The 24,578-nt window shown below is 43.0% G+C and overlaps 1 protein-coding gene across 1 annotated transcript; it reads right to left on the reverse strand.

Annotated features, from left to right (window-relative positions):
* Nucleotides 1-14,882: 14,882 nt before the first annotated feature.
* LOC147886158 (mevalonate kinase-like) lies at nucleotides 14,883-24,140 on the reverse strand. Its single transcript, XM_087395444.1, has 5 exons — nucleotides 23,813-24,140; nucleotides 23,457-23,697; nucleotides 23,000-23,292; nucleotides 15,325-15,738; nucleotides 14,883-15,158 (listed from the first exon to the last, which is right to left on the reverse strand). Exons 1-5 carry the CDS (start codon nucleotides 23,964-23,966, stop codon nucleotides 15,031-15,033), a joined length of 1,230 nt encoding a protein of 409 aa, XP_087251570.1. The 5' UTR covers nucleotides 23,967-24,140; the 3' UTR covers nucleotides 14,883-15,030.
* Nucleotides 24,141-24,578: the final 438 nt, after the last annotated feature.

Here is a 24,578-nt window from a genome sequence, read left to right on the forward strand (position 1 = left end):
ATTGTAACTCAGCTTTCATTGCATCCATCCACTCTTTGCTGTCAAAACATCTTTATGGCACAAAGGCTCTTCATTCCAAGCTGTAGCAAGGAGTGCAAACTCAAGAAAGTGACCATGCATCTATCTATTCCCTGATCTTCTCCAGGCAGCAAAAGGCTGATCTTGTTTGCTGTCCCTCAATGTATCAAGAAGCCATCTGGGAACTTGCCTTTGCTGTCTATTGACAGCTCTTTCTTCAATCACTGCATCATGAATAGTGTGATCATTTTGTGCTAGGTTATACCCTCCAATAGAAGTTGTCTTCATTGGGCCACAGACATCACTGTGTACTAGCTGCAATTTCCTTTGTGAAAATTTTGGACAATTCTTTTGAAAAGGAAACCGATGCATCTCACCCAAAAGACATCGCTCACACACATGTTTGGAAACTGTGTGAGTTTAAGATACATCATCTGCCATCTGCTGTGAATCCTTCACCTTTGTCAGATATGCATCCATAGAATCACCTTCATTCATACTGACTCTTGCAACTGTCTTCTTAAAAATGCAACACGTGCCTCATTGGGAATCTGATAAAGAGAAGCCAATTTGTCCCAAGCATCCTTTGCTGTCCTGCAAGAACGGATGTGTGGAATAATGATTCTCTTGCATGATAAAGCAATACAGGAATGTGCATTTGCATCTCTTGCATCCCATCTTGATTGTTCCTGAGTTGGGGGAGCAGCAGTAGAGGTGCTAGAAGATAAGGCATCAGAAGGAGTACCCTCTGCAGAGGGACCAGCAGTAGAGGCAACCACTGTAGCATTGACTGGCCTCAAATCAACCCCAGAAACAATATTCCAGAAATGCCTTGCAACAAGAATATGTTTCATGAGATAAGACCACATCGGATAGTTGGTGCCATCCAACTTATCATCTTCACGAAGAATGCCAAATAGATCATGATTGTTCCCAGCCATTGCAAATGTGATACCCTGAAAAAGACCTAAAAACCCAAAAGCCTCAAGGCTTTCACTGCAAAGAGCTGGCTGTCCAAAAATGACAGCAAATATCTACAAATAAATATTCTGCAAATTTCCAACCCAAATCAAAAGGTGAATGCAAATTTGACCCGAGTGTGACTGTGTGAGGCAATGTTCACTGCAAAAACAGCAAATCTGGCAAAAGCCAAAAATTTAATGAGGGCAAATGCAGAAAAGCCCCGAATTTTGCTGAGATTTTTGCAAATGTGACCCAATGTATAAAAATCTGACTCAATGTCCTGCAGAAAATACTCAATGTCCTGCAAAAGTGACTAATCTGACCCAATGTATTGCAATCAACCAAGAAACTGCAGACCAAATCCCAAAAGGTAGCCTCAAGGCTTGCAACTGCAAAATTAGGACTTGCTGTCCACAAGGTGACTGCAAAAATGCAACTGTCCCAACGTATAGACCTCAAGAGGTAGGCTTTCCAAACTGTTGAAATAGCTTGATACGACTTCAAACAGTAGAAGGAAGATAAGGACAGCAAAAGCCCTCAAAAGCCCCAAATTTTGAGAATGTCCTGCAAATCATTTCACACGTGCCAAACCTGTACGGATCTCCCGGGACAAGTACGAGCTGTACGGATAGCTGCTGTGTACGGACGGTACAAGTGTCCAATGTACGGTGTGCGTACAACGTACGGAGGCTGTACGGAATGCAACTGCGGTGCAAGTACTGTGTACGGAACAGGTACGGAGCGCAGCACGGAATCCAATGTACATCACAAGTACAACGTACAGATGCTATACGAAAAGTATACGACACAGTACGGAACCCTCTGTACGAAGCAGTTACAAAGCCTTCTGTACAGAGCTGAGCGTACGGCTGTACAGAACGTGTATGACACAGTACGATGTACGGAACACAGTACGGGTGTACGGGAGATGTACTGCGCACTACTACTGCTGTACGGCGGCACAAATACGACGGGTGTCTTGTGTGCAGGCTGTACAGTGGCGCAGGTACGGCGGGTGTCCTGTGTACGGTACAGATGGAGGAGCAGATAGCCTGAGGGGAGCTAGTGCAAATCCGGAGGCATGAGTCAAACCAAGCTTTGATACCACTATAGGATCATTAAACGAAAGAGAGAGTGCAAGGTACAAAGAGTCGATAGATGAACAGCCGTCACGTCAACTAATGTTATGAAAAAGAAGTACATAGTACTTGTACCTAGACCCTAGGACTAAGTGTCCTAGGTGTCACATAGAACTAAGTGTCCTATCTGGGATAAAAGGCACATAATAAACTAAATGCCTATACCTATGCCTACAAGGCACATACCAGGCCCATAGGGCATCACTAGAACTGGGAGAAGATGGCCTACAGTTCCCCCATCACGTTGCTTGCCTTGAAAGCCAGCCAAGTACCTCCCGAAGACATCTCAGCATTCATTTGTAATTCTATACTCCATTCCTCGGTGTCCCTGCACTCTTCTAATTCTGATCCTCGAAGCCTCTACTTATGTCGCTCTCTCTCTCAACTGCTCTCTCAAGTTTATGCTTCCCCAATGTGTGCAACGTTGACAAAACCCTCCCTCCTATTCAGTTCTGCATAGCAGTTCCCTCTCACAGCCTCTCCTGCGAATTTATTCTTGCCTATTCCTGCCTACCTAAGCATCTCCTTCTCACATGTGGAGCACTGTTCGGGTGCAGGTTAAGTTCCTTCAGTTTGTTGGAACCCTACAGTGGATCTATGTTACAGGTTTACCATTTTTTGGTTGTTGCATTACAAAAACAGTTCTGTACATTGTATTTTCTCTTTCTAGATGTTGGAATTGAATCTGTGTTAAGTGCTAAGTAGTGTGAACTGTTTTTTTGGGTAAGTCTCTATTTTTCTACATGGTATCGAAGCCCAACTTATTCACGTAGCACTTAGATCAGCCAGCCACCAGAGAGACCCTACTTAGACAGATCAAACAGCAGGACTTGACAATGCGAGTTCAAGCACAGCAACATGTCACAAACTTCTACGCATTTGAGTCATCCCCAAGACATGGTGGAGTCCAGGAGGAGGAGTTAGCTGAGATGAAGGCAGAGTGGATCATTGGGAAGAGACAACACGGAGCTGTGGAGTCAAAGACACAGAGACCTTGCATGATACAGAGATAGACCAGAGCGCACATGATGGAGCTCCATCCCATCCCAACGCTACTCACAGGGGACCGCCAGAGTCGAGGTGTCGCTCATGACATGGCTGACCGGTTACAGAGATCACAAAGACCACACCCCCCACTGCAGCGAAAGATGACCCCACATAGGGAGATACATGATATCTTCCCATCCCACCGGAGGACTACCATGGCACCAGGATCATAGATGACACTCAATCACGTCTCGCATCATTTCAGGATTGTCGAGTTCTTTGTGTTTGAGCACTAGTTTTGAGTTTTGAGTTTGTTTAGTAGTACAACACTCAGCAAGGGCCCTAGTGAGCCCTTTGCGCCAGCCCACAGTTGCTTGTATGAGTTACTTTTTTATTACACCTTGTGTCATAGGCCCACGAGGCCTCCCAAAGAAGTTACCACAACAGCTCACTGAAAGGAAATAAGAGATGCTTGAATGGACAGCATTGATTACAAAGGGAGCAGCAGCCCCTAAAAAGGAATTCATTTCAGAAACTCTTGAGGAAGAGAAAAGAAGGGCCAGCAAAGCATTGAATGTGCTAGTGAGAGGCTTGATAGTGGGGGATACTCCAATGGCAGATGCCCAAGTTTTGTTCACTAAGATGGGCGTCAATCTCACGTGTGAGACAGCTTGGAGGGTAGGCAAAGTGGAGACACCAACAAGACCTCTAGTGCTGAAATTCCGAACTGCCATGGATAGATCCACCCTTATGACTATGAGGGCGACTTTGAAAGGGACAAAGATATACTTGGATGACGACCTCACTCTCCTACAACAAGAACACAGGAGAGAGGGATTCGGGAATGATACGAGTGATGGCAGCAAGAGAGGCAGGAAAGTGGGCTGCCTACAAAGATGCAAAGTGATCATCAGAGAAAGAATAGACAGAGGGGAGAAAGAGGAGGGGGAATTATGACGGTGTCGGACCAATAGGCTGGGTGCACAAAGTGGGCTGAAAGTAGGAGTATGGAATTGCAATATTACCCTTTGGTCCAATCCTAAGGGTTTCTTCGAAACATACACAGACAAAGACATGATCTTCTACACTGAGACCCATGAAAGCCCGGAAAGAGGGCTGCCGACAGTGACAAGATATATCTGGGAATCAGCCCACAAGAAGGAGATGAGAGGAGACAGTGGGGTAGGGGGGTCGGGGGGAGTGGCTGTCCTTTTCAGAGCACATCTAAGGCCACTCATATATGTGATCCAGAGAGAGGAGCATGCACGACATATGTGGGTGCAAGTTCAGCTACCAGATACACGTCCGGTTTTCATTGCAGTGTGTTACTTCCCCCCAGACACATCATCTTATGCACGAGAAGTCACCAATGACGGGCACAGCCCGTATGAGACTCTATACGGGACAAACGGAGCGTCCATGTTGTACTGGAAGGGTGGCAACCTGCTGTCTGTATGAAAACCCAGTCTCTCAAACCACCCGCTTGTACGCAGCGCGCGCGTGCCAACATCTCTGATCATCCTGAGCTGCTAATGCCATATAGGATGCTACTGCCAACCAAGGTAGCATGCCGCACCCTGTGGAACATAAGCCATAAGCACGCACGCGGTCGAGGTAAGTGATAGTCTGGAATGCCACATCTAACTGCAGTGGGGATGTCCTCAACTCAGCCTCAATGATTTGATGAGGGACAAATGGCTTGCTACGTATCATCCGTTGATAGCAGGAGAACCTGTAATCTCTCCACTCCAGTCCACTCTATGTCGGAGAGGTCAAGTCCCCAACAAGTGCTACCATACATGCCCACAAGTCAAACCGAGGAGTCGAAAAGGAGAACCTTGGTCCGCGGGTCATGAAAGGGTGAGTGGAAGCACTGTCTCTCCAGCCACGCCTGGAAGGCATAGTCTCTACTCAGGCGAGCTTGCATCACCGGTCTCATCGTGAGGATAGGTCCAAAGAACAAAACTCCCAAGTATGTGTATGATGAAAGATCTCAACTGGTGCCCCGTCAAAAGTAAATTGCTCTCTGTGTGCAGCAATGTTGAACATCATAACCTTGGTTTTACCCAGGTTGACCTTCAAGTCATGGGACTCGCAACAAGCCAGTAGTGCATCTAGATGTCTCTGGAGTCCCTCAGCGGACGAGGATAAGAGCACCACGTCATCAGCATACAAAAGAATCTGGAGCAAGTAACCGGATAGAGAACAACCAACTCCTCCTAGTATCCTCATAAAAGACTCAACCTCGTCTATGTAGAGGCCAAACAAGGTCGGTGAGAGTGGACAACCTTGTTAAACCCAATGGTGCTCATGATCTCATCTGTCCATCCGCCCCCTGTCCAAACCTTGCCAGAAACCCTCTCATAAAGTGCCATAACAGCCCAAACATCTCCAGCCCATATCCCAACTCCTGTAACCGCCTAATGAGACGTGCTCGAGGTACTATATCGAAGGCTTTGCGAAAATCTACAAAGCAGTAATATACCCACTGTCTCCAGGTCTTGGCCTCCTCTATGACACTCCTAAGTGTCAGGATGTGATCCATGGTCCCCTGGTCACGTCGAAAGCCTGCATGTCAATCTGCTCTGGGTCCCTGCATCTCTACATAGTGACTGACCTCCATATCTAGCACTGAAGCATATATCTTAGACATGACATACCCGATCATAATGGTCTTGTACTTACTTGGATCCCCTTCCTTGTGGATAGGTGTAATAGTGTTCAGGGTCCAAGTGCATGGAAAACCGAGACAAACTGCTTCATTAAATAGCTTTGCAAGGATAGGGACTAGCATATCAATCTCGTATGCAACAAACTTACCTCATGATCCTTCACTCAGCCATTATGAAGCTTCATGACCACGTCTTTGATACCCCCCTTAGCGAAAAGAGTGCAAGAGGTCAGTCGTGGTATGTGCAAGAGATCAGGTGTGGGCGAGTTGGGGATGTCATAAAGGATGCGGGCGTAGTTGTGCAAAACTTGAGTGTCTGTGAGTAGTGAGGGGGACCGCCGTTCAAGAAACCGTCACAAAAAGTCTTTGGAATTAATACTGAAAAGAATGTTCAATAATTCATACTCGTTTTGGCTAACAAAATTTCATTTCTTTTGGCGAACTAGACAGCCATACTCGCGTAACGTGTCTGGTTCACTTGGTAGGCCATGTTGGGATTCGGATTGGAGTTGTCGGCGAAGAGCGTTACACTCATCATCGTACCACCTATTACATGGCATGGACCCTAAAGGTGGTGGACGGTTAGAACGTATGGTGTGCGGGAAAGCATGAAGAGCAACTTCGTGCGGTGATCAACTAATCAACATTGCCCGGTCCACTAGGAGGGTATCTGCTCAATATAGGTGTGTAGAGTGTAGAGCCGTGCAGAGTATATGGGTGAGAGGCTGTGGTCAAAGTGTATGTCGTGATAGGTAGTATAGGTGGGTGTGTGGTGAGTGGTAGAGCCCAGGCGGGGAATGGTGATATTGAAGAAGAGATATGTGTGATCAGCCCCAGGGGGTTGTGGTGGTGAAATGGAGACAAGAAGAGTCCTAGTCCAATCGAAGGATATGGAAAAAGTTGTGGCAAGTGGAAAGGAGGAGCAAGGGCTACACAAAAATCAAGGCATCAATAACCCACATGGATACACGTAGTTTCAAGTTTTAGCATGAAAGGTTTGGGCATGTCAGCTACGGAACTCTCTCAGAGATGCAAAGAGCTGGGTTGGTGGATGGACATCCATACAGCGCAAGGCATTGCACAGGTCAGCCAGGCTTGCATGGAGGGCAAAGAACACCGAGAAGCATTCTCGAAGGAGGCTACGCAAAGAGCCAACGTTCCCTTGGAATTGGTCCACTCCGACACATGCGGATAGATGTCCACGAGATCATTCTTTGGAGCTGGTGTATTATCTCACTTTCATTGGTGATTTTTGTATAATGATATGGATCTTTTGCATTTGCAAAGTAGTCTGAAGCTTTCATCAAGTTCAAGGAACGAAAGGTTAATGTTGAGAAAGAGTCAGGAAAGAAAGTCAAGACAATCCTAACTGACAGAAGGGGGGAGTTCATAGGCTTTCGATACCTACTGCAAGAAAGAAGAGATCAAGAGACAATTGAATACTGCGCATACATCCCAGCAAAACAAGGTAGCAGAGAGAAAGAATCGAGTAATCACTAAGATGGGGCTATGTATGCTAAGGGGGAGGAAGATTTCCAAATCTTTTTGGGGTGAAGCAGGCCATGCGGCTGTTCACATCCTAAATAGAAAAAAGATCAAGGCAATTGAAGGGAAAGCTCCATACGAGGCACACTATGGAAAGAAACCCACCATATCTCATTCGAGGATTTTCAGTTCCAATCCTTACGACATACATGTGAACAAAGCGAATATAATAAAGTTACATCCTAGGAGCAAGAAGTGTGTCTTTCTTGGATACAGTGAGGAGTCAAAGGCATATCGGCTATATTACCCAAAGACAAAGAAGCTAGTGGTGAGAAGAGATGTTTTCCAGGAGACAAAGTCCGAGTCACAAGCAACTGCACCAAAAGTTCCTATTATTCGCAAAGACCCTGACTTGCTATTACGTAACAAAAGGAGACAAAAGATCCAGAGACTGAAGATTCAAAATCAAAGTCTGAGGCACCTAAGCCAACACGACGGACCCCAGCAAAGGAGAGGAAGCTATCAACATAATACTTGGAGACCTTGGAAGATTCAGGAATCACAGACATTCCAGAAATCTATTTGGAGGTAAGGAGGTCTCAAAGAAAAGTACCAACAGTGAGCTTTGTTGGTTCAGATCTAGAAGATTGTGGAACCAAGAACTTTAGAAGAAGCAAAGGGAATTCCAAAGTGGTAGGGTCCCAAACAGAGGCCATTCTAAAGAACCATACTTGGGTCTTGGTTGATAGACCTAAGAAGAGAAAGATCATAGGAACCAAGTGGATTTACCGCACCAAGTACAAATATATAGTACTTTGGATAAGTGCAAGGCGAGACTTGTTGTCAAAGGCTATGCACAAGCAGAGGGAGTTGACTCTGGAGATACACATGCTCCTTTAGCCAAGATGACTACCATACGCACCGTCATAGCTTTGGGTGCCCACCATTAGTGGCCAATCTTTCATATGGACATGAAGTCTGCCTTTCTAAACACTGATTTTCATCAAGAAGTTTATGTGAGCAGCCGAAAAGCTTCCGAGAACCAAGTGAAGGAAAGAAGGTATGCAGGTTTCGCAGGGCGTTTTACAGGCCGAAAACAGGCCACGAGAGCATAGTACGAGACTAGATGACTAGTCTTGTAGCCCAACTAATGGTAGCTTCTACCTCTTCACAGAAGGAGCTAAGACCATGATTATCATCCTTCATGTTGATGACTTGATCTCGTCATAGGTGATAAGTCAAAGGACTCTAGATGGAGGAGTTCGAGATGACAGATTTAGGATTTCTTCAGTACTTCTTTGAAATAGAAGTCTGGCACAAGAATGACAGCATCTTTATTTGCCAACAGAAATACCGTTAGGAGGTGTTGAAAAGATTCCAAAGGAGGAATGCAAAGAAACACCAAGCCCAATGGAGATCAGGACAAAGCTCAGCAATGATGGTACGTTCAGTTGCTTGATGCAGCAGTATATCAAAGAATGAATGGTAGCTTGTTGTAATGAAGGCCAATTCAGGGCTTTGAGGCAAAAGCACATCCAGCTGTGTGATTAGGTATCACACCAGGAGGGAGCTTGGAGGATTCTATGATTCAGATTGGGCTGGAGATTGGGATACATGGCGCTCGATGTCAGGCTACTGTTTCATGCTTGCATCAAGTGCCATATCATGGCTTAGCAAGAAGCAACCGACAATGGTGCTATTCTAAGGAGGCAAAATACAGAGCGGCTTGTTTGGCAATATATGAGTTCGTTTGGCTAAGATGAAACCCGAGAACATGAGAGTTCTTCAGGAGGTCCGAGGAGGTGACAAAGATCATGTGCAACACAAGAGTTGCATAGTGATCGCAAAGAACCTGGTATTTCATGCTCGTACAAAGCATACTCGAGGTTCAAAGCATACTACAATACCACTTCATTCGAGAGTTGATTCTCGACGAGATAGTGGAGTTGCTTTACTGTCCACCAGAAGATAACATCCTCGACATGTTTGCAAAGGCTCTTCCTAGAGACCAGTTGGAGCATCTCATTCGACGCATGGGTATTGGCCCACCGTTGAGTATTGAGAGGGGATGTTAGAAAGGTCCCTAACCCACCTATGAGCCCCCATATGAGGACAGGGATCACGAGACCAGCCCCTAGAATGACAAAAAATCTCTATTTACAAAAATCATCGAGCCATGGGGACTTGCAACCTATAGTTCTCTTGTGGATCATCGGTGCATGGCAAGGTTTTCCCACAAGATGCACCATAAGATATAGAATCACAAGGAGGAGGAAGATAGAGGATGCTAGCGGAGAATTCGGTGCTTCAAAAGTTTCGCATTGTTGCGATTCACCGAATGAGCTTTAGTAATCTTAAATTGACAATATTTTTTAAGGGTTGGTGTAGGGAATGTTTCCAAGGAAATATCTCTCCTAAATTTAGGCTACTCCCTCACTTGAATGACCTAACGTGTACTTGAAGAACCTGAGAATACACTCTTACAGCCGTTGCACATGGGTTGTTAAATCCCATTTAAAACTTTTTAGCTGAGAGATCTTTCCTCAGCTCAATGGCTAAGCATGCACTTATGCAACCTAGGTAGATGCTCTTAGGGCTGTTGCACATGGGTTGCTAGACCACATTAATATTTTGACCTAAGGGAGCTTCTCATCCATGCACTTTAAATACTCTCCTCCTACACATTAAACTTTTGGAATCCTTCCAGCTACATTAAGGGTAGAGTGCCTCTAGAGGCATTTGACTTGTTAGTAAGCTCCTTTCAAGCTAAGAGATGTCCATTGCAACCTCTACCCAAGATCATGTAATGCCCACCCCACCTCTATTAATGGTGGATTTTTATAGAACTTACTACTTCAAATGTGAAACTATGAGTGAGCCAATTATCTTGCCTTTGAAGGCACACAACTGGACACGGAACTTATTGCATAAACACAAAAAACCATAGCTAGCCATGCTTCGTGCCTAGCATGTGCATTGGCATTTTGCCATATCATGCCCTAAATGTACGCATTAGTTTCATTCTCCAAGTCCTCTTTGCAAATGAACTTGGCAACAATTTCATCCTAAATTTCTTAAAGATTGGGTATTTTAAACACAGGATTCACCAAATCCTACTTTTATGAGGTCTATATACATATTGTTTTGTTGAACTATAAAGGATTAAAGCATATATATCAGCATTACTATGAGAATATATGTCACACATCATGCCTCCACATTGAATATATCATAATTTAGTAACATTGAAGATAGTAAATAAATCTTTAGTCTTATTAAATGGATTGACTTTATCTCGTCATGTCATTGTTTATAGAATGATTTCTCAATTGGGCTATCATTATTCAAAAGGGGCATTTTGAAAAACAAAGAAGCATTGCCGAAAAACTTGCCAGAAACTTGTGAGCCACCCCATCTCATACAAATATGTCCATGCTTACAACAAGCCCCACAATGATGGATCAAGTGTCATATGAGTATCATGTCTAAACTGTTATAGGCTCAATCGAGTGGATTTAATACTCAAGTTTTACTAGTACCTACAATATTTTGTTAAACATACCAAGCAAGGTGAGGAAGTCCTCGCATGGAATTTAATCCATCCAATCCATGGGTAATGAAGGAGCACCTAAATACATAATGCTCAAATTACAATCCCATTATATTTTGTCACAAGCCACATATGTCCCCCACAAATGGGTTAAACAACACGGATGAGGATTCTATCCACATGGAGGATGGGAAAACTTCCATCACTACAACGTCGTGCGATCCTTGAGCCTGTGGATCTAGTGGTTATATCGTAAGAATGTCCTTGCAAAGTCCAACAATTTGATGAGCAATTGTAAAGCATGGCTAGGTCGAGTCAAGTCCCATCCGAGTAATGCAAGGTGAATGTGTAAATGCATGAAGCCTTCACTTGGGTCTTGCCATGAGTACAGGCTTCGAGAAATTAACCATTACATAGGAAACTACACATTAGAAGTGAATTTGGAAGAGCCCACACTCAAAATTGCATCATGAGCAAGATATTCTTTGTTAATCACATCAGAAGACTCACCTTGGGGCAAGATCTTGCACACTAATGCTATGAGATTTCCTGTAAATCATAAACTTAAAAAAATCTTGTATACTTTCTAGTGGTTGATGTGTATGATCCTTACTCAATGTGGCCACTCTAGCTACCCTTGTTTGTTTTGTGAAGTTAGCACCGATAAGCCCCATCCCCCTAGCTGCAACACTGTATCCCTTTGAAAACTACTCTAATTGCATTCATGTGTGACTTTTGGGTGCTAGGAAATTGATTATGTGACACAAGTTGCAGAAAGACAAAGGTGGCAAAACCACTATACTCTCTATTAAAGGACAATAATAGTAGCTGAAAAAATTTCTAAAATAAATCCTCAAGTAATCAATGAAATGAAAGAGGAGAGAGGCAAGGAGAGGAGAGTTAGGAAAAGGAAGTGAAGGTCAATGCATATGGGGAAGAGGATATGCATAAAAGAGAGGAGATGAGAACAGATGGAGTGTAAAATGGCAAGAAGGTGCAACCCAAAGTCCACTATCAAGCAATGATTAATATTTTTACAAAAGTAAGTTAACATGATGAGAGACATCTGCTTAACGTGTCAACATTGTGCATAATCTACTACTATGGACTAGAAATTCATGAAATGGAACTTTGGATGCACCTTTGGTTTGATGCATGAGATGTAACTAGAACCATTAATAAATCATCTTATAAATTCTAATTCACTTTATCAATAAGATTTTAACATACACAAGTGGGAAGTCAAGCACATTCAATAAGCTCTTAGGATTCAAAGACCAGATAAAGAATGAAATAACAACAAGAATTAAATCAGCTAAAATAGGCAAGGATGATGAATACAATTCTCATGAAATCTTGGCTTTTTTGGAGTTTTGTGAAACTTCCAAGCAGCACAAAGAAAAGGTATGCTTGGATTGCAAACAAACCCAGAAGACTTGCAAAAACTCTGATGTTTTGAGATCAAATCCTTTTGAGAAACTAAGGCAGGGGCGTAAGTTTTGGCAGACGAGTTCACTTCTCTCAAAAGACATTCTAAGTAAAACTTTTTGCAAATAAAAACAAAGTTATTGGAACATTTGTCCACATAAGAAATGACAAAATTCCTATGGAATTTTCGAAGAAGAGTTTCATCTTCTTTAGAAAGATGGTTATTTTTCTTTGAGCAAATAACCGAAGGGACTTCTTCTAGTTTCAAAGCAACTTTCTTCAAAATCTTCCCTTTCCATTCTGATAATATATTTTTAACTCCTAAACATTCTTCTAATTGCAAAACAAACTTTGAGATTCCCTTATCGATAGCTTTTAAAAGGCAAGACTCTTTAAAAGAGTACAATCGAAATTTTGTGCCTTTCATGAAAAGGTCTCTTAGGTTACTAGAAAGCAAAATTGAGGTATCAGTTGTGACTACATGTCCTAAATCAGCATCAATAAAGCTTTGGAATCTCTTACTTTTACAACAACAAGATTCTTTAAGGATAGAAGATTTTGAATGCTCTGAAAGCCTTTTACCTATCTCTCCATAGTTGAAAGCCTTTTGTCCTTAAGTTTTTTCATCATATGTAATAATCCCATTGGGTTGTCATAAGTCGTTATCTTTTGTTCACAATCTTTCTATATAAATTTAGCATAAACATCACCATATTGTCTCAGCCTTTTGTAGTACAACCAGTGTATAATAAATCTAAAATAGTAAAGAATCTTGACCCATTTAAAGGGAAATTAAAATATATCCCAAGTTGGGGACACTTTTTACAAATGGCTTAAAGCTTCCCATGCTTCATAGTAATGTTGTAGATGATTAGATTCATTATCTAAATTATTTCCCATCTACGTATTTGGGTCACATCTACCATCTCTTAAACTCAATCTGGATGCTTCCAAATTCTTCTCACAAAATGAGGGAGAGAATCCATTACTTCAAGAGACTTCAAAATGGAGTTTAAGCCTATCTTGTCAAGTGAGGGAGAAGTAAAAATACAAATCAAGAGTTCCTTATTTAGATAGACTTCTTTACTTTGAAATGAAGCTTTTACTTTTAAGAAGCGATCCAACGAATTTTTAAGTTGTATATAATGGAATCCTCAAAAGAGAAGTTTTCCAAGGTGTATTGAAGTTCTTTGACATTATATTTTCAAAAACTTTTATTGAAAAAAGACCCAGTGACATTAATCTATCTAGGTAGAGTAGTCTTCTTTTATAGTCTCGAGAAGCAAAAACTCTTGGAACTGAGGAAGTTAAAGGAACTAAAGGAGGAGGAAGTGGAGGAAGAGGAAGTGAGGGAGGCAACTCACGAACTACATGTGAGATTACAGGAGAGCTAGGACAACCTCGTAACATAACTTTAGGTTTCCATACGATGTTAGGTGTATGACTATGTTGGTAATGATGAATGTTAAAGGGCTTGGTATGAGTTCTCCACATCAAAGGGTTCTTTTTAGAGGTTCTTTTATTTTTACGAAGAGTTGATTTTCCTTCCAAATTAAAACCTCTTGGGAAGAAAGTGTGTAAAGTTCTCATCCAAAACAATTCACGAGGACGAGCAGCCTTGTAAAAGTCCTTGGCATTATTAAAATGGCCCTCTATATGCTCAATGGGAAAGCAACGAAAAGATTCAAAACCAGACTTTGCCATTGCTGCATATAAGGGTTTTGAATTCTCAATTAAGGAATTCTTCCTATGAACTTTTCTAGCTTCCCTAACATGTTCTTGAAAAAAAGAATATTGAAAGTCATACAATAAGTCACCACTTGGACATTATATAAAGCTATACTTATATCTATCTCTATTCATCGCTATTTCTTATGTACTTACGTAATCCTTGAATTTGTGCTTCCCAAAAATGACTTGAGAGTATATATTGTGACCCGTCCCACCTTTTTCCCGCTCATCCCTCGAGGGTTGTTGCTCGGAAAATGGAACCCCCTACCCTACAAGGTACGCTTGCTTACAAAAGACATCTACCATATTTATTCATCTAACTCTAGGAGAGAATTTTAATGACATGCATAGTTGCTTGGAACAAAATGCTAAAGAATTATTGCTTCAAGAGGACCTTAGAATTTTTGAGTGGGGAACCAAACAATGTTTCTACTACAATCCAAATTTGGCATGCACTCTTAGTTAAATCCCAATGTCAAAGAAGTGTCAACTAAGCTTCACACTGGATGGATTTAAAGGTGGTTTAGCAGCTATATACATTCTAAGTTTTCTCTAGTTTTGGATTTTTAATAATTTTGGATATGGGCCTCTTCCACATACTCTCTCCAGTTTCAAAACGTGCACAGCTTTTTCCTGGGCAGCGAATACTTCTTTGTGCCTATCTCATCAACTTTTTGTCTCTTACAGTAAATGCTGCTACAAATAAAAAGGAGGAACCAAAGGTATTAACAAATTTGTCACACCCCATATCGAATTAGAAAGTGTGGGGAAGGGGGAAGGGGGAAAGGGGAAAGGGGAGGGAGCAGAATACGATATCAAACATGTGTCTGGACACTGATTAAATAGAAAGAACAAAACTCTCTTTTTCCTATATCAAAGAAATGTAAGTCACCTCAAAGGCAAGTAGACCCTTCCACAAAAAAGCCACAGAACAATGATTACTCAAGACTTCAGCATAGTTGCTTGGAACAAAATGCTTGATAAAATGTACTTTTTTTAATGAATACATCGGGTAAGAGTGGTGCACCAGCTGAAGCATCTCTAAAACAATAGGACAATCAGGATGTTGCATTTGATGCCACAAAAGCCACCTGCACTCCAGGGACCCCAATAGCTGCTTCAAAACAATCATAACCCTGAGCTTCTATATCATTCTTTACTTTAGCTATGATTTTCGAGGTCATCTCTGATGGTTCATGTCAAGGTGTCATGAGAAGAACATTGAATTACCATGTGAAGAAAACTTGCAAAAGGCCTTTTCTCTACTTAAAGGAAAATTTTGGAAAAGACAGAACTACCAAGATAGTCCTCCAAATCAACTTGAATAAATGTTTTGTAACTTTGAAGGATACGTTCAGGTATCATAGTCAAAACACAGCCACCACCACCAGCTCCTGTCAGTTTGGACCGCAGCTGATATCTTGAAGTTGTTGAGCAAATGGCCTCGATCGAAGGATGGCTAACTCCCATAGACTGCAACAAGCCTTGATTCATCTCCACCAACTCCTCCAGTTGGCTTTCTTGTTCACTCCTTGATGTCTCATTTGTGGAAGTTGATTGAAGAATATCAATTATCTCCTCAGCTATGGATTCAGTGGCCTCAAATACAGCAGTCATAGCCTTTGGATGCCTTAGTGCCCGCTCACCAACCCCAGCAACCAAAGCTTTAGTGTTTCTCCCAACTTTGGTGTTTGTGAGAAGCATTTTCAGAGGAAAACTATCCTGTAAGCGTGTCAACTCACCCTTTTTAAACTTCACAATATGACCTGAGGATTCAAAAATCAAGCTATTGTTACTCATGCAAGGCTTAAAATATAACTACCGAGAAGCAACATCAAGAGCGCTTCATGCATTAGAAATGAAATATCAAATCATCGGGTCTCATTGGCCTATTACATATCTGCTAACTTTGGCTCTAGGACAAAGCAGTTACTTCTAAGATTGTCTTTTTGTTCAATATTGTAGGTGCAATGAATAAACATCGACTTGAAGTGGGCCTGGCCCCTCTATTCAGGCCCAATCCTATTACTTTCAATCTTCTCTTTAACTGTATAGTTATGAAGGATCTCATGGGCTGTAATAACATTGGATTAGAAACAATAAAAGCAGCAATAACTTCAACAAAACCCCAGAAACAGAAATTCATGAGTTGTGTCCCAATAGAATAAGGATACCTCCTATAAGAAGGAAATGGGGCCCATATCCATTATCCAACATCTGGAACAAAGGAAGCTTGCAATTTGAATACGAATTTTTAGGATTAAGCGAAACACATCTGAAGAAATGTATAATAGAGGAGAAAGTTAGCGAGGATTAGCAATATTATATTGGAAAAAAAAAGGAGGATGACAGGGAGGACCATATACATCCAATCATTTATGCTCACATTTTGATGTGATCCCCCCTCTCTCTCTCTCATCACATCCCCCCCCCCCCCCCCCCCTCTCTCTCTCACTCTCTCTCACATATGGAAAACAAAGGAAAACAGGAAATCATACAAGAAGTTTACAGATACAAAGTGAAGCAGCGCTCGAACCAAAACTGGTAACCAAAGTCCAGGACTTAGTTACCACTCAGGTCAAATCAGTTAAACGGGAGATTACAGCAAAGATGGACAACAAAATCAATATATGTGATGTCTATGAAGAAGTACAAGAACAGGAAAGAAGAGCAAATAATACCCGGATACTAGAATAGGAGGATTACCCGAGGGCTGGCAGGATGGGAGCACGGAAGAAAAGCTTGAGCATGTCACAAAAGCAATCCCCCAGATTGAATGGGACTCGGAAGATATGGTTTGTGTCCTCCAACAAGGGACACAAGCCAAATTAATTCTGAAGGACAAGATAGCAAGAAGCAAGGTTCTTAAGCAAACCAACAAATTAAGAGGTACCAAGATATGGATCTCAGAGGAGCTCACCCGGATTCAAACTCAAGATGAAAGCCATAGAATTAGCTAAAGTGAAGGAAGCTCGCAAGGAAGGTAAATGGGCTGTTTACAGAGATGGAAAAGCATTCATTAGAGACTTCAAATCCAAACCCAAAGACCCTCAGTCTTAAACTGATGTAATAAAGGCCAACTAGTACTAAAATTAAGATGTGTGCTATAATAACTTCGAGCTGAGATGCCATGTGCACTCCTTGACCTTCTGGTTTATCCAAATGTTGTATAGACCCATGAGGTCTTCTGAGGACATTAATATTTCTTTCTTTCTTTTCTGCTTCTTCTTCTTCTTCATAGTTGCACGAAACGTACGTTTCGTGGGAAGAAACGGAAACGGCGATTTCCTGTTTTCCCAGAAACCCTAAAAACGGGTTTTCTTCCAGAATTTCGCCGCCGCCGTTTTTCGCCGCCTCCCGCATTCTTTCAGCCTCCTTTCAGCATCCTTCAAGCTCTCTCCATCCCATCCTTTGCTCTTGGACCTGCCCTCACCTCCATCCTTCTCTGAGCTCTCTCCATCCTCTTCATCCTTTGCTCCATCTTCTCCACCCTGCAAGCTGCAGCCTGCAGCTTGGCAGCCTGCTCTCCTGACTCCATCCCTCCATCCTTCTTCTCTCCATCCTCTCTTTAATCTTACCTTCTACCTCTCCATCCTCCTCCTCTCCATTCTCCTTCACTTCTACCTCTCCATCCTCTCCATCCTCTTTTACCTCTATCTCTCCATCCTCCTTCTACAGTCTACCTCCCATCCTTTCTCACGAGTCACTTGTGACCTCTCCATCCTCCTCAATGCCGAGAGATGCTTATTGGGTCCATGTCTCCCTCCTGGATAGTTATAAAGGAGGCGGTGGCTCCAAGAAGTGGAGATGCAACTATTGCGGCATAAGCAAGACGGGGTCTGTCACACGGGTGAAAGACCATCTAGCAGGTGTTCCCTGCAAGGATGTAGGACCTTGTGAGTTCGTGCCTACTGCAGTGAAAGGTGGCCTAGCAGAATGGAAGCGTGCGCGTATGGCAGCCTTGGCTGCAAAAAGTGGAGGACAAGGGCTGCAAGATGAAGAAGAGGCTACTGACACTGAGCCATTGGATGATGCCAGCACATTGGGTTCTGCAAAGAGAAGTAGAGGGGCATCAACTACATCGAGCGCAGGTCCTAGTGCCACAAGAACACCCTTGCCACATTTTTAGTGTGGATGCTAGTGCGGGGAAAAGAGGATCACTACAAAGGTCTAGCACTCAAGCACGCTTGCAAAAGCAAGTAGTGAAGGAGGCCACTAGTGAGCTCACAAAGCTCTTCATACAATGTGCAATACCCTTTCATGTGGCGAAGACTACACGATGGAGGAAGGCCATGAGAGCCGTAAGCCGCATTGGGTATGAATGGGAAGGGCCTACATATGAGGCCTTGCGGACAAGAGAGCTAAGAAGAGAGAGGGAATGTGTGGAAGACCAAATGAAGCCCTTGAAAGAGACTTGGAAAAAATATGGATGCACACTCTTATGCGATGGATGGTCAGATGCACGCAAGAGGAATGTGTACAATATTTTAGTGTCTTCTTGCAAGGGAACCATGTTCTTGAGAGCCATAGACGCTTCCACTGCAGGTACAGTGATTACAGGGCTGTATATTTGGGAGCATTTACGGGCAGCCATTATGGAGATAGGTGTTGAGTATGTGGTGCAGGTGGTGACAGATAATGGCAGCAATTGTGTGTCAATGGGTGCCATCTTAGAAGATGAGTTCCCTAAGATTGTGTGGACACCCTGTGCCTCACATTGCCTTGATGTTTTGATCGAGGACCTAGGGAAGATACCTTGGATTGATGCCATCTTCTCCACAGCCCGCAGTATCGTGAAGTTTGTCACGAAGAGACCCAAAGTCCTCAGCATCTATCGGGCTTACAGTGACCTTGAGCTATTGAAACCTCCAACCACAAGGTTTGCTTACATGTTCATAGTGGTGGAGAGGCTTGTGCGAGTGCGCCAGGGCTTGTTGCGCACGGTTGTGTCTCGGGAGTGGGGAGATTGGGATGATAGAGGCCAAGCAAAGTCTATCAAATTTTTTCGCATGATCATGGATGAGTCTTGGTGGAATCAGGCGGAGGCATTAATCAAATCGATTAATCCTATCTACACGGTGTTTCGCATCACAGACATGGAGGGAAGCACATTAGGGCTCTTGTACGAGTTTATGGACAAGATTGGAGAGGCCCTCAACAGAAACACTTCCCTATCGCCTGATAAGTAAGACTTTTTACTTTTGTAATATGTATAATTATTGCAGTTACTAAATGGCAATTTGTTATCATGAAGCCTGGAATTTTCAGATATATATTATGTATGTACTATTATCTATAGTCTATGAATTTTGCATGCATAATGCATTCTAATTTCTTGTGGCATGATTTAGGGTTGAGTCCATCCGTGCTATATGGAATAAGCGGTGGAATTGGTTCCACCGCCCAATCCATGCGGTGGCACATGTATTGCATCCGCTCTGGCGCAGTCAAGAGCAATATGAGAATGACGAGTTGGAGGAGGGGATGCAACAGTATCTACAAAATTGGACGGGTGGTGACTTGGAGATGCAACGAAGACTGAAGGATGAACTTCTCCTCCTTGCTCGGGCCCACGACATCAAATTTATTACCACATGGAATATGCAAGCTACATTACTCTGACTCCAAACAAGGAGAGCCCAAGACTATGAGGGGCTACTGACGAAGCTCTTTGCACATGGACAAGAGGTCTTGGCCCCAATATTTTCAACCATGTTGTGTGCCATAGCTTCGCCCCCTGCTTGGAGTAACACCACCGTACCGATACACAAAGCAAATAGAAATACTGTACTCTCATGATTGGCCACACACTGGACAAGATTTACACGTCTATATTAGAGAGAGAGAGATCAGCACCTTCACACAGGTTCAAGGGCAACAGTCTTTGGGAACAACACTACTCTCTAAATTACATCTTCACTCTATGGGGTATTATCGAGGAGGCAAAACTGAAATCCCAAAAGCCTACACTTGCTTTGTAGACTTTTGAAATGCTTTTGACATAGTTTCACGATCTCATATGAATAGGAGACTTTAGGAGATGTAAATCCCAAGGTAATTCGCTCCTTTCAGGGAGGGGACCCCACTATTTGCATGGGGACTTCCATCAAAGGGAAAGCCACTCAACCCCATCATGGACTTGACAATTTGGCGCACACACACCACATTGCTTTACACCTGCTATGTCCTCCTTGCCCAAGCCCACCACATCCACCTTGATTACAACACGGAATATGCGATCTGGATTCCTCTGACTCCATAAAAGGAGAGTCCAAGACCATGAGGGGCTACAAACGGAGCACTTTGCACATGGATAAAAGGTCTTAGCCCCAATTCTAGCACATTTGTTCAACCATGTTGTATGCCACAGCTTCCCCCCTACTAGAAGTACTACCACCATAGTTGCACCTTTACAAAGGTACAGGGGGCAACAATCTTTGGGACAGGCTAGATTCCATAGAAACACTCTACTCTATATCACATCTTCACTCTACGGGCTATCATCGAGAAGGCAAAATCGAAATCCCAAAAAGCCTACACTTGCTTTGTAGACTTTTGAAATGCTCTTGACACAGTTCCACGATCTCGTATGAACAGGAGACTTTAGAAGATGCAGATCCCCATAGAATTCACGTACTCGTGACAATCCATTTGCAAGTACACTTCGATTCCTTCAACCTATTATCTCCTCCTTGCATTCCAACTTCCTTCCATTGCTCCTGCATCCAACAATCGTATCAGAGCATGATTTCTTGCTCCTAACTACATGCTCATGTGCTCCAACTTCAACCCAACTTACTTCTCTCAAGGAGATAAACGCCATGGGTAAAGACAGGAGCTGACCCAAAGGAAATGTGATATATTATTTTGCCTTGGGAGTGTTATGGCACCTCGAGGGTCATGTGAGTGGTAATCCATCCTGGCAGGATCATCATCACAAGCTCCATAATCATGTGAGTTACAGCTATCACCATGGTTTTGTTCTCGACACTGCATTGTGCTTTGCTGTCCACTTTTCTCCATATGAGAAGCATTGATTACTTTTCCATATACCCCACATGGTAGCTTTAATGAGTATTTCAATTAGCTGTCTTTGTATTGTATCTTTGGTTACGCTATCCTTACCAAATATGAATATTTGGACTCAAACAGGTTTCTCTAATTCCTCCACATCCCATGGATCCAGAGTTCTCACATATGAGACAACAAAGGGCTCCAATACTTGGATGATAACATAAATGTCTTTTGGATGCCTTCCAAAGATGATGTCTTTAGTGAAACATGGTGAATGTGGCCTCTGAACTGCCAAATAATCTGAGACAAATCAGGCCTGCTGGCAGTCGTGCAAGCATGGTCCCATAATCTTTCCTTGTCACACAGATCAAAGACTTCAAAGAGCACCTCATCAATAAATGGACTCCCTAAGACTTACCAAAGTTTTGCTATGACATTGAGGTTAGTGGCCATGGGTAACCCCAACCACTACTTCTATCACCTTGTTTCCTTGCTCCTGCAGAAGGAGCAAAGTTGCTCCAATAGGACTGCCTCCATCAATGCAAACCAAGCCTTTGCCACAGATCACAAAGGCAAAGGCAAGGGGGACAAGAACTTCAGCAAGGCCAAGACCTCCTTCTCCCCCAGCTAATGGAAAGAAGAAATCAAAGTGCCGCAATTATTGCAAAATGCATCGGTTCTCATTTGACTTCACCGGACATACTTGAAGTCCAACTCTGACGTCTTCTATTGTTTCAAGAACTTTCTTTCCATGGCTGAAAACGAAAGTGGCTCTTGACCCTCCGCACTCACAAGAGGGTCAGTATTTGTCCATGAATTTTCAGATTTCTTAGAAGCCCAGGGCATAATACATCAGTACACATTGCCATACAATCCACAAGAGAATGGAGTTGCAAGTGGCATGCTACAAACAAGTGCTGCGACAGCCCAGACAAGTGGCACACCAGACAGTCGCCAACCACCACGTGGCAAGGCAGCTATCGAGCTATGGATTAAGGCTGAAAACATAGACTGATTGAATGACTTCCTTGAAACAACTATTTGTGTAAATGGTGAGATAGTAAGCTATATGTGGCAGTTGGTTTGTGTATCTAGTTACACAGTTTCCACCTACATTCAATTGGTGTGTTCAAACGATGCACGTGTAGTTAGCATGCATATGATGACTTCTTTTGGCAGATTGACAAATGCGGCCTACCATTAAATTCTCAGTTGTAAAGATAGACTGATTGAATGACTTCTTTCAAACAGCTATTTGTGTAAATGGTGAGACAGGAAGCTATATGTGGCAGTTGGTTTGTGTATCTAGTTACCCAGTTTCCACCTACATTCAATTGGTGTGTTCAAACGATGCACGTGTAGTTAGCATGCATATGATGACTTCTTTTGGCAGATTGACAAGTGCGGCCTACCAACTACCAATTTGCATGTCATAACACATTCTAGATATCATCTGCATGCTATTAAAAAAAGGATGGACATACACAAGACCATAAAACTGAGTGGGCAAAGGAGGATTTTTAACAAAAAAGGTGAGAAATGAGGCTGCAAGCTAGGATATACAAAGACCTATACACAATTGTAGAATGTTTCCTGATGCGGACTGGTTTAACCCCTATGGTAGTTGATTGTTCACATTTTCTTCTTTTAAAATAAAACAAAAATTGAAAATAGAACGCCCCTATTATATAAGTTCACGACACGAAAGGATATCCAATCCTACAAATTAATTTTTTTGATAACGAATGAAAAGAGTGAGGGAGGCGCACACGTACACACACACACACACACACACACACACACACACACACAGAAGGGAGCTTAGATGAGGCATGATACAAAGCTGAAAGTAAAAAAGACAACTAACTTAGTAAGCGAAGTTACCCTTCCAAACATAAGATACCTTATATGGTTTTTCATCTTAGACATTCCTCACCTTTCGAAATGAAAGAGAAACCTTCCAACCCGGACCATGCAAAACATCAAAGCCTCATGAAAAGTGAGCTTACGTACCAAAGGTGCTGACAGTATTATCGATTCCTGAAGGTCGACCATGGATTATCTTTTCCGCTTCAAACGCCCACTTGTTAATCAATTCTAATCCATTCTCATCCACCTTTAGCAAATCATGCATGCCATTATACTCAGGACCCTCACCCTTTTGAATTTTCTTGCAACTGCCCATGTTCAACCTTTTAGCCATGGCAAGCATAGCTGCTGCAAGTGATACGCAAAATGATGCAGATGATCCTAACCCGGAGCCAAGGGGTAGTTCTGACGTGATGGTCACTGTGGATGGCTGCGACCTGGGGATACAACAGAAAGTCTCGGCTGGCCTTAGAAGGGTATTCAATGGCCTGCGCTACTTTCGTTGGGATTCCTCTCCTGTCCACCCTCTAACCCATACACATGGCTCGAACGAATCGCCAAAATGCCTTGCAAAACTACGCGAAATCTGAAAAAGGCTTACCCCATAATTGAAGTGTACAAATATAAAAACGCGATCACGCCAGCTTCTATTCCAATCTTCGTTTCTGGTAACGTCTTGTCATCCACCAGACATTTCAGCTTGGCGATTATGTCTGCCGAAGCAGAATCAGGAAGTGCGCTGTCCACATTGACGAATTCCACCGCACTCTTGAGATCTTGAAGAGACCAGTGTAATCGCAACTTCAAATCCACTAAATGAAGGGATACGACCTCGTCCGCGCCTACGAAACGAGAAAACAGTGGAATGGCATAGAGTTGAAGCCAGACACACTCAATACGTTGGATGCATGATAAACGAAACTGCAAAAAGCAAAGGGAGCGGAAGGAGTAGCAAACCGGGAGAAGGGGGAAGGCAAATGTGGCAGCGAGTATAGAGTCCAAGGGAGGCAGCAACAGCGGAGAAGCCATGGACGACGGCATGCTCACCAGAGAGGATAATCTTACCGGGGGAGAGAGCGAGAACTTGGAGGGGGGAGATGGAGGAGGACATTGGGGGAGGGAAGGGAGGGGGAAGGCAGAATGCTAGCTGAGGAAGACAGGGCAGAAGATCGCGATCGCCATAGCCATAGCCATAGCCAAACTCCAAAAGCAAGTCAACAAGAACAACAGAGCCGCTTTGTTTTTTGCATCATATGATGGGAAGAAGGCAATTTTGAATATCTATAGCACTTTTTAAACTTATTTTTTCCCTTTTCTCAAACAAAGCAACCTCCCCCCCCCTCTTTTTATTCCTAGCACCCACAGGGCAAGCATCCCCCTCCTTCACACACATGACACTCGTGTCACTCGTACACCCCCCTCGGCCCCCCCGTCCCTCTCCCAATCCCTCTCTTACCAAGGACAATCACATGCAGCCAATAACAAGTCATCAATGCACCCACTGCCCCGATGACTTGCTGCTATTCGGTGCATATGATTTGATGGAGTATCACTCTTACCTTTTGCGAGGTCCTTTTACTGTTTTATATTGGGCATTGCTCTCTCTCTCTCTCTCTCTCTCTCTCTCTCTCTCTCTTCTTTAAGCATACTATACCTCTCTTTTACACACATAGATTAGATTATTTTCTTCTTCACAACATTAAATTCCTCATTGTTTCACATT

The sequence above is a fragment of the Dipteris shenzhenensis genome, chromosome 24 (genome assembly GCF_047967505.1).
Source record: "Dipteris shenzhenensis isolate YYH24624 ecotype China chromosome 24, Dip_SZ_1.0, whole genome shotgun sequence".
NCBI classification, from domain to species: domain Eukaryota; kingdom Viridiplantae; phylum Streptophyta; class Polypodiopsida; order Gleicheniales; family Dipteridaceae; genus Dipteris; species Dipteris shenzhenensis.

Bases quoted from the DNA above. Each gene is read 5' to 3' on its own strand.
- LOC147886158 (XM_087395444.1), bottom strand. From the start codon at position 23,966: ATGTCCTCCTCCATCTCCCCCCTCCAAGTTCTCGCTCTCTCCCCCGGT. The intron at 23,698-23,812 runs GTTTGCTACTCC...CTCGTTTCGTAG, and splicing joins TTGCCTTCCCCCTTCTCCCG to GCGCGGACGAGGTCGTATCC. The intron at 15,739-22,999 runs GTACGTAAGCTC...TTGAATCCTCAG, and splicing joins TAATACTGTCAGCACCTTTG to GTCATATTGTGAAGTTTAAA.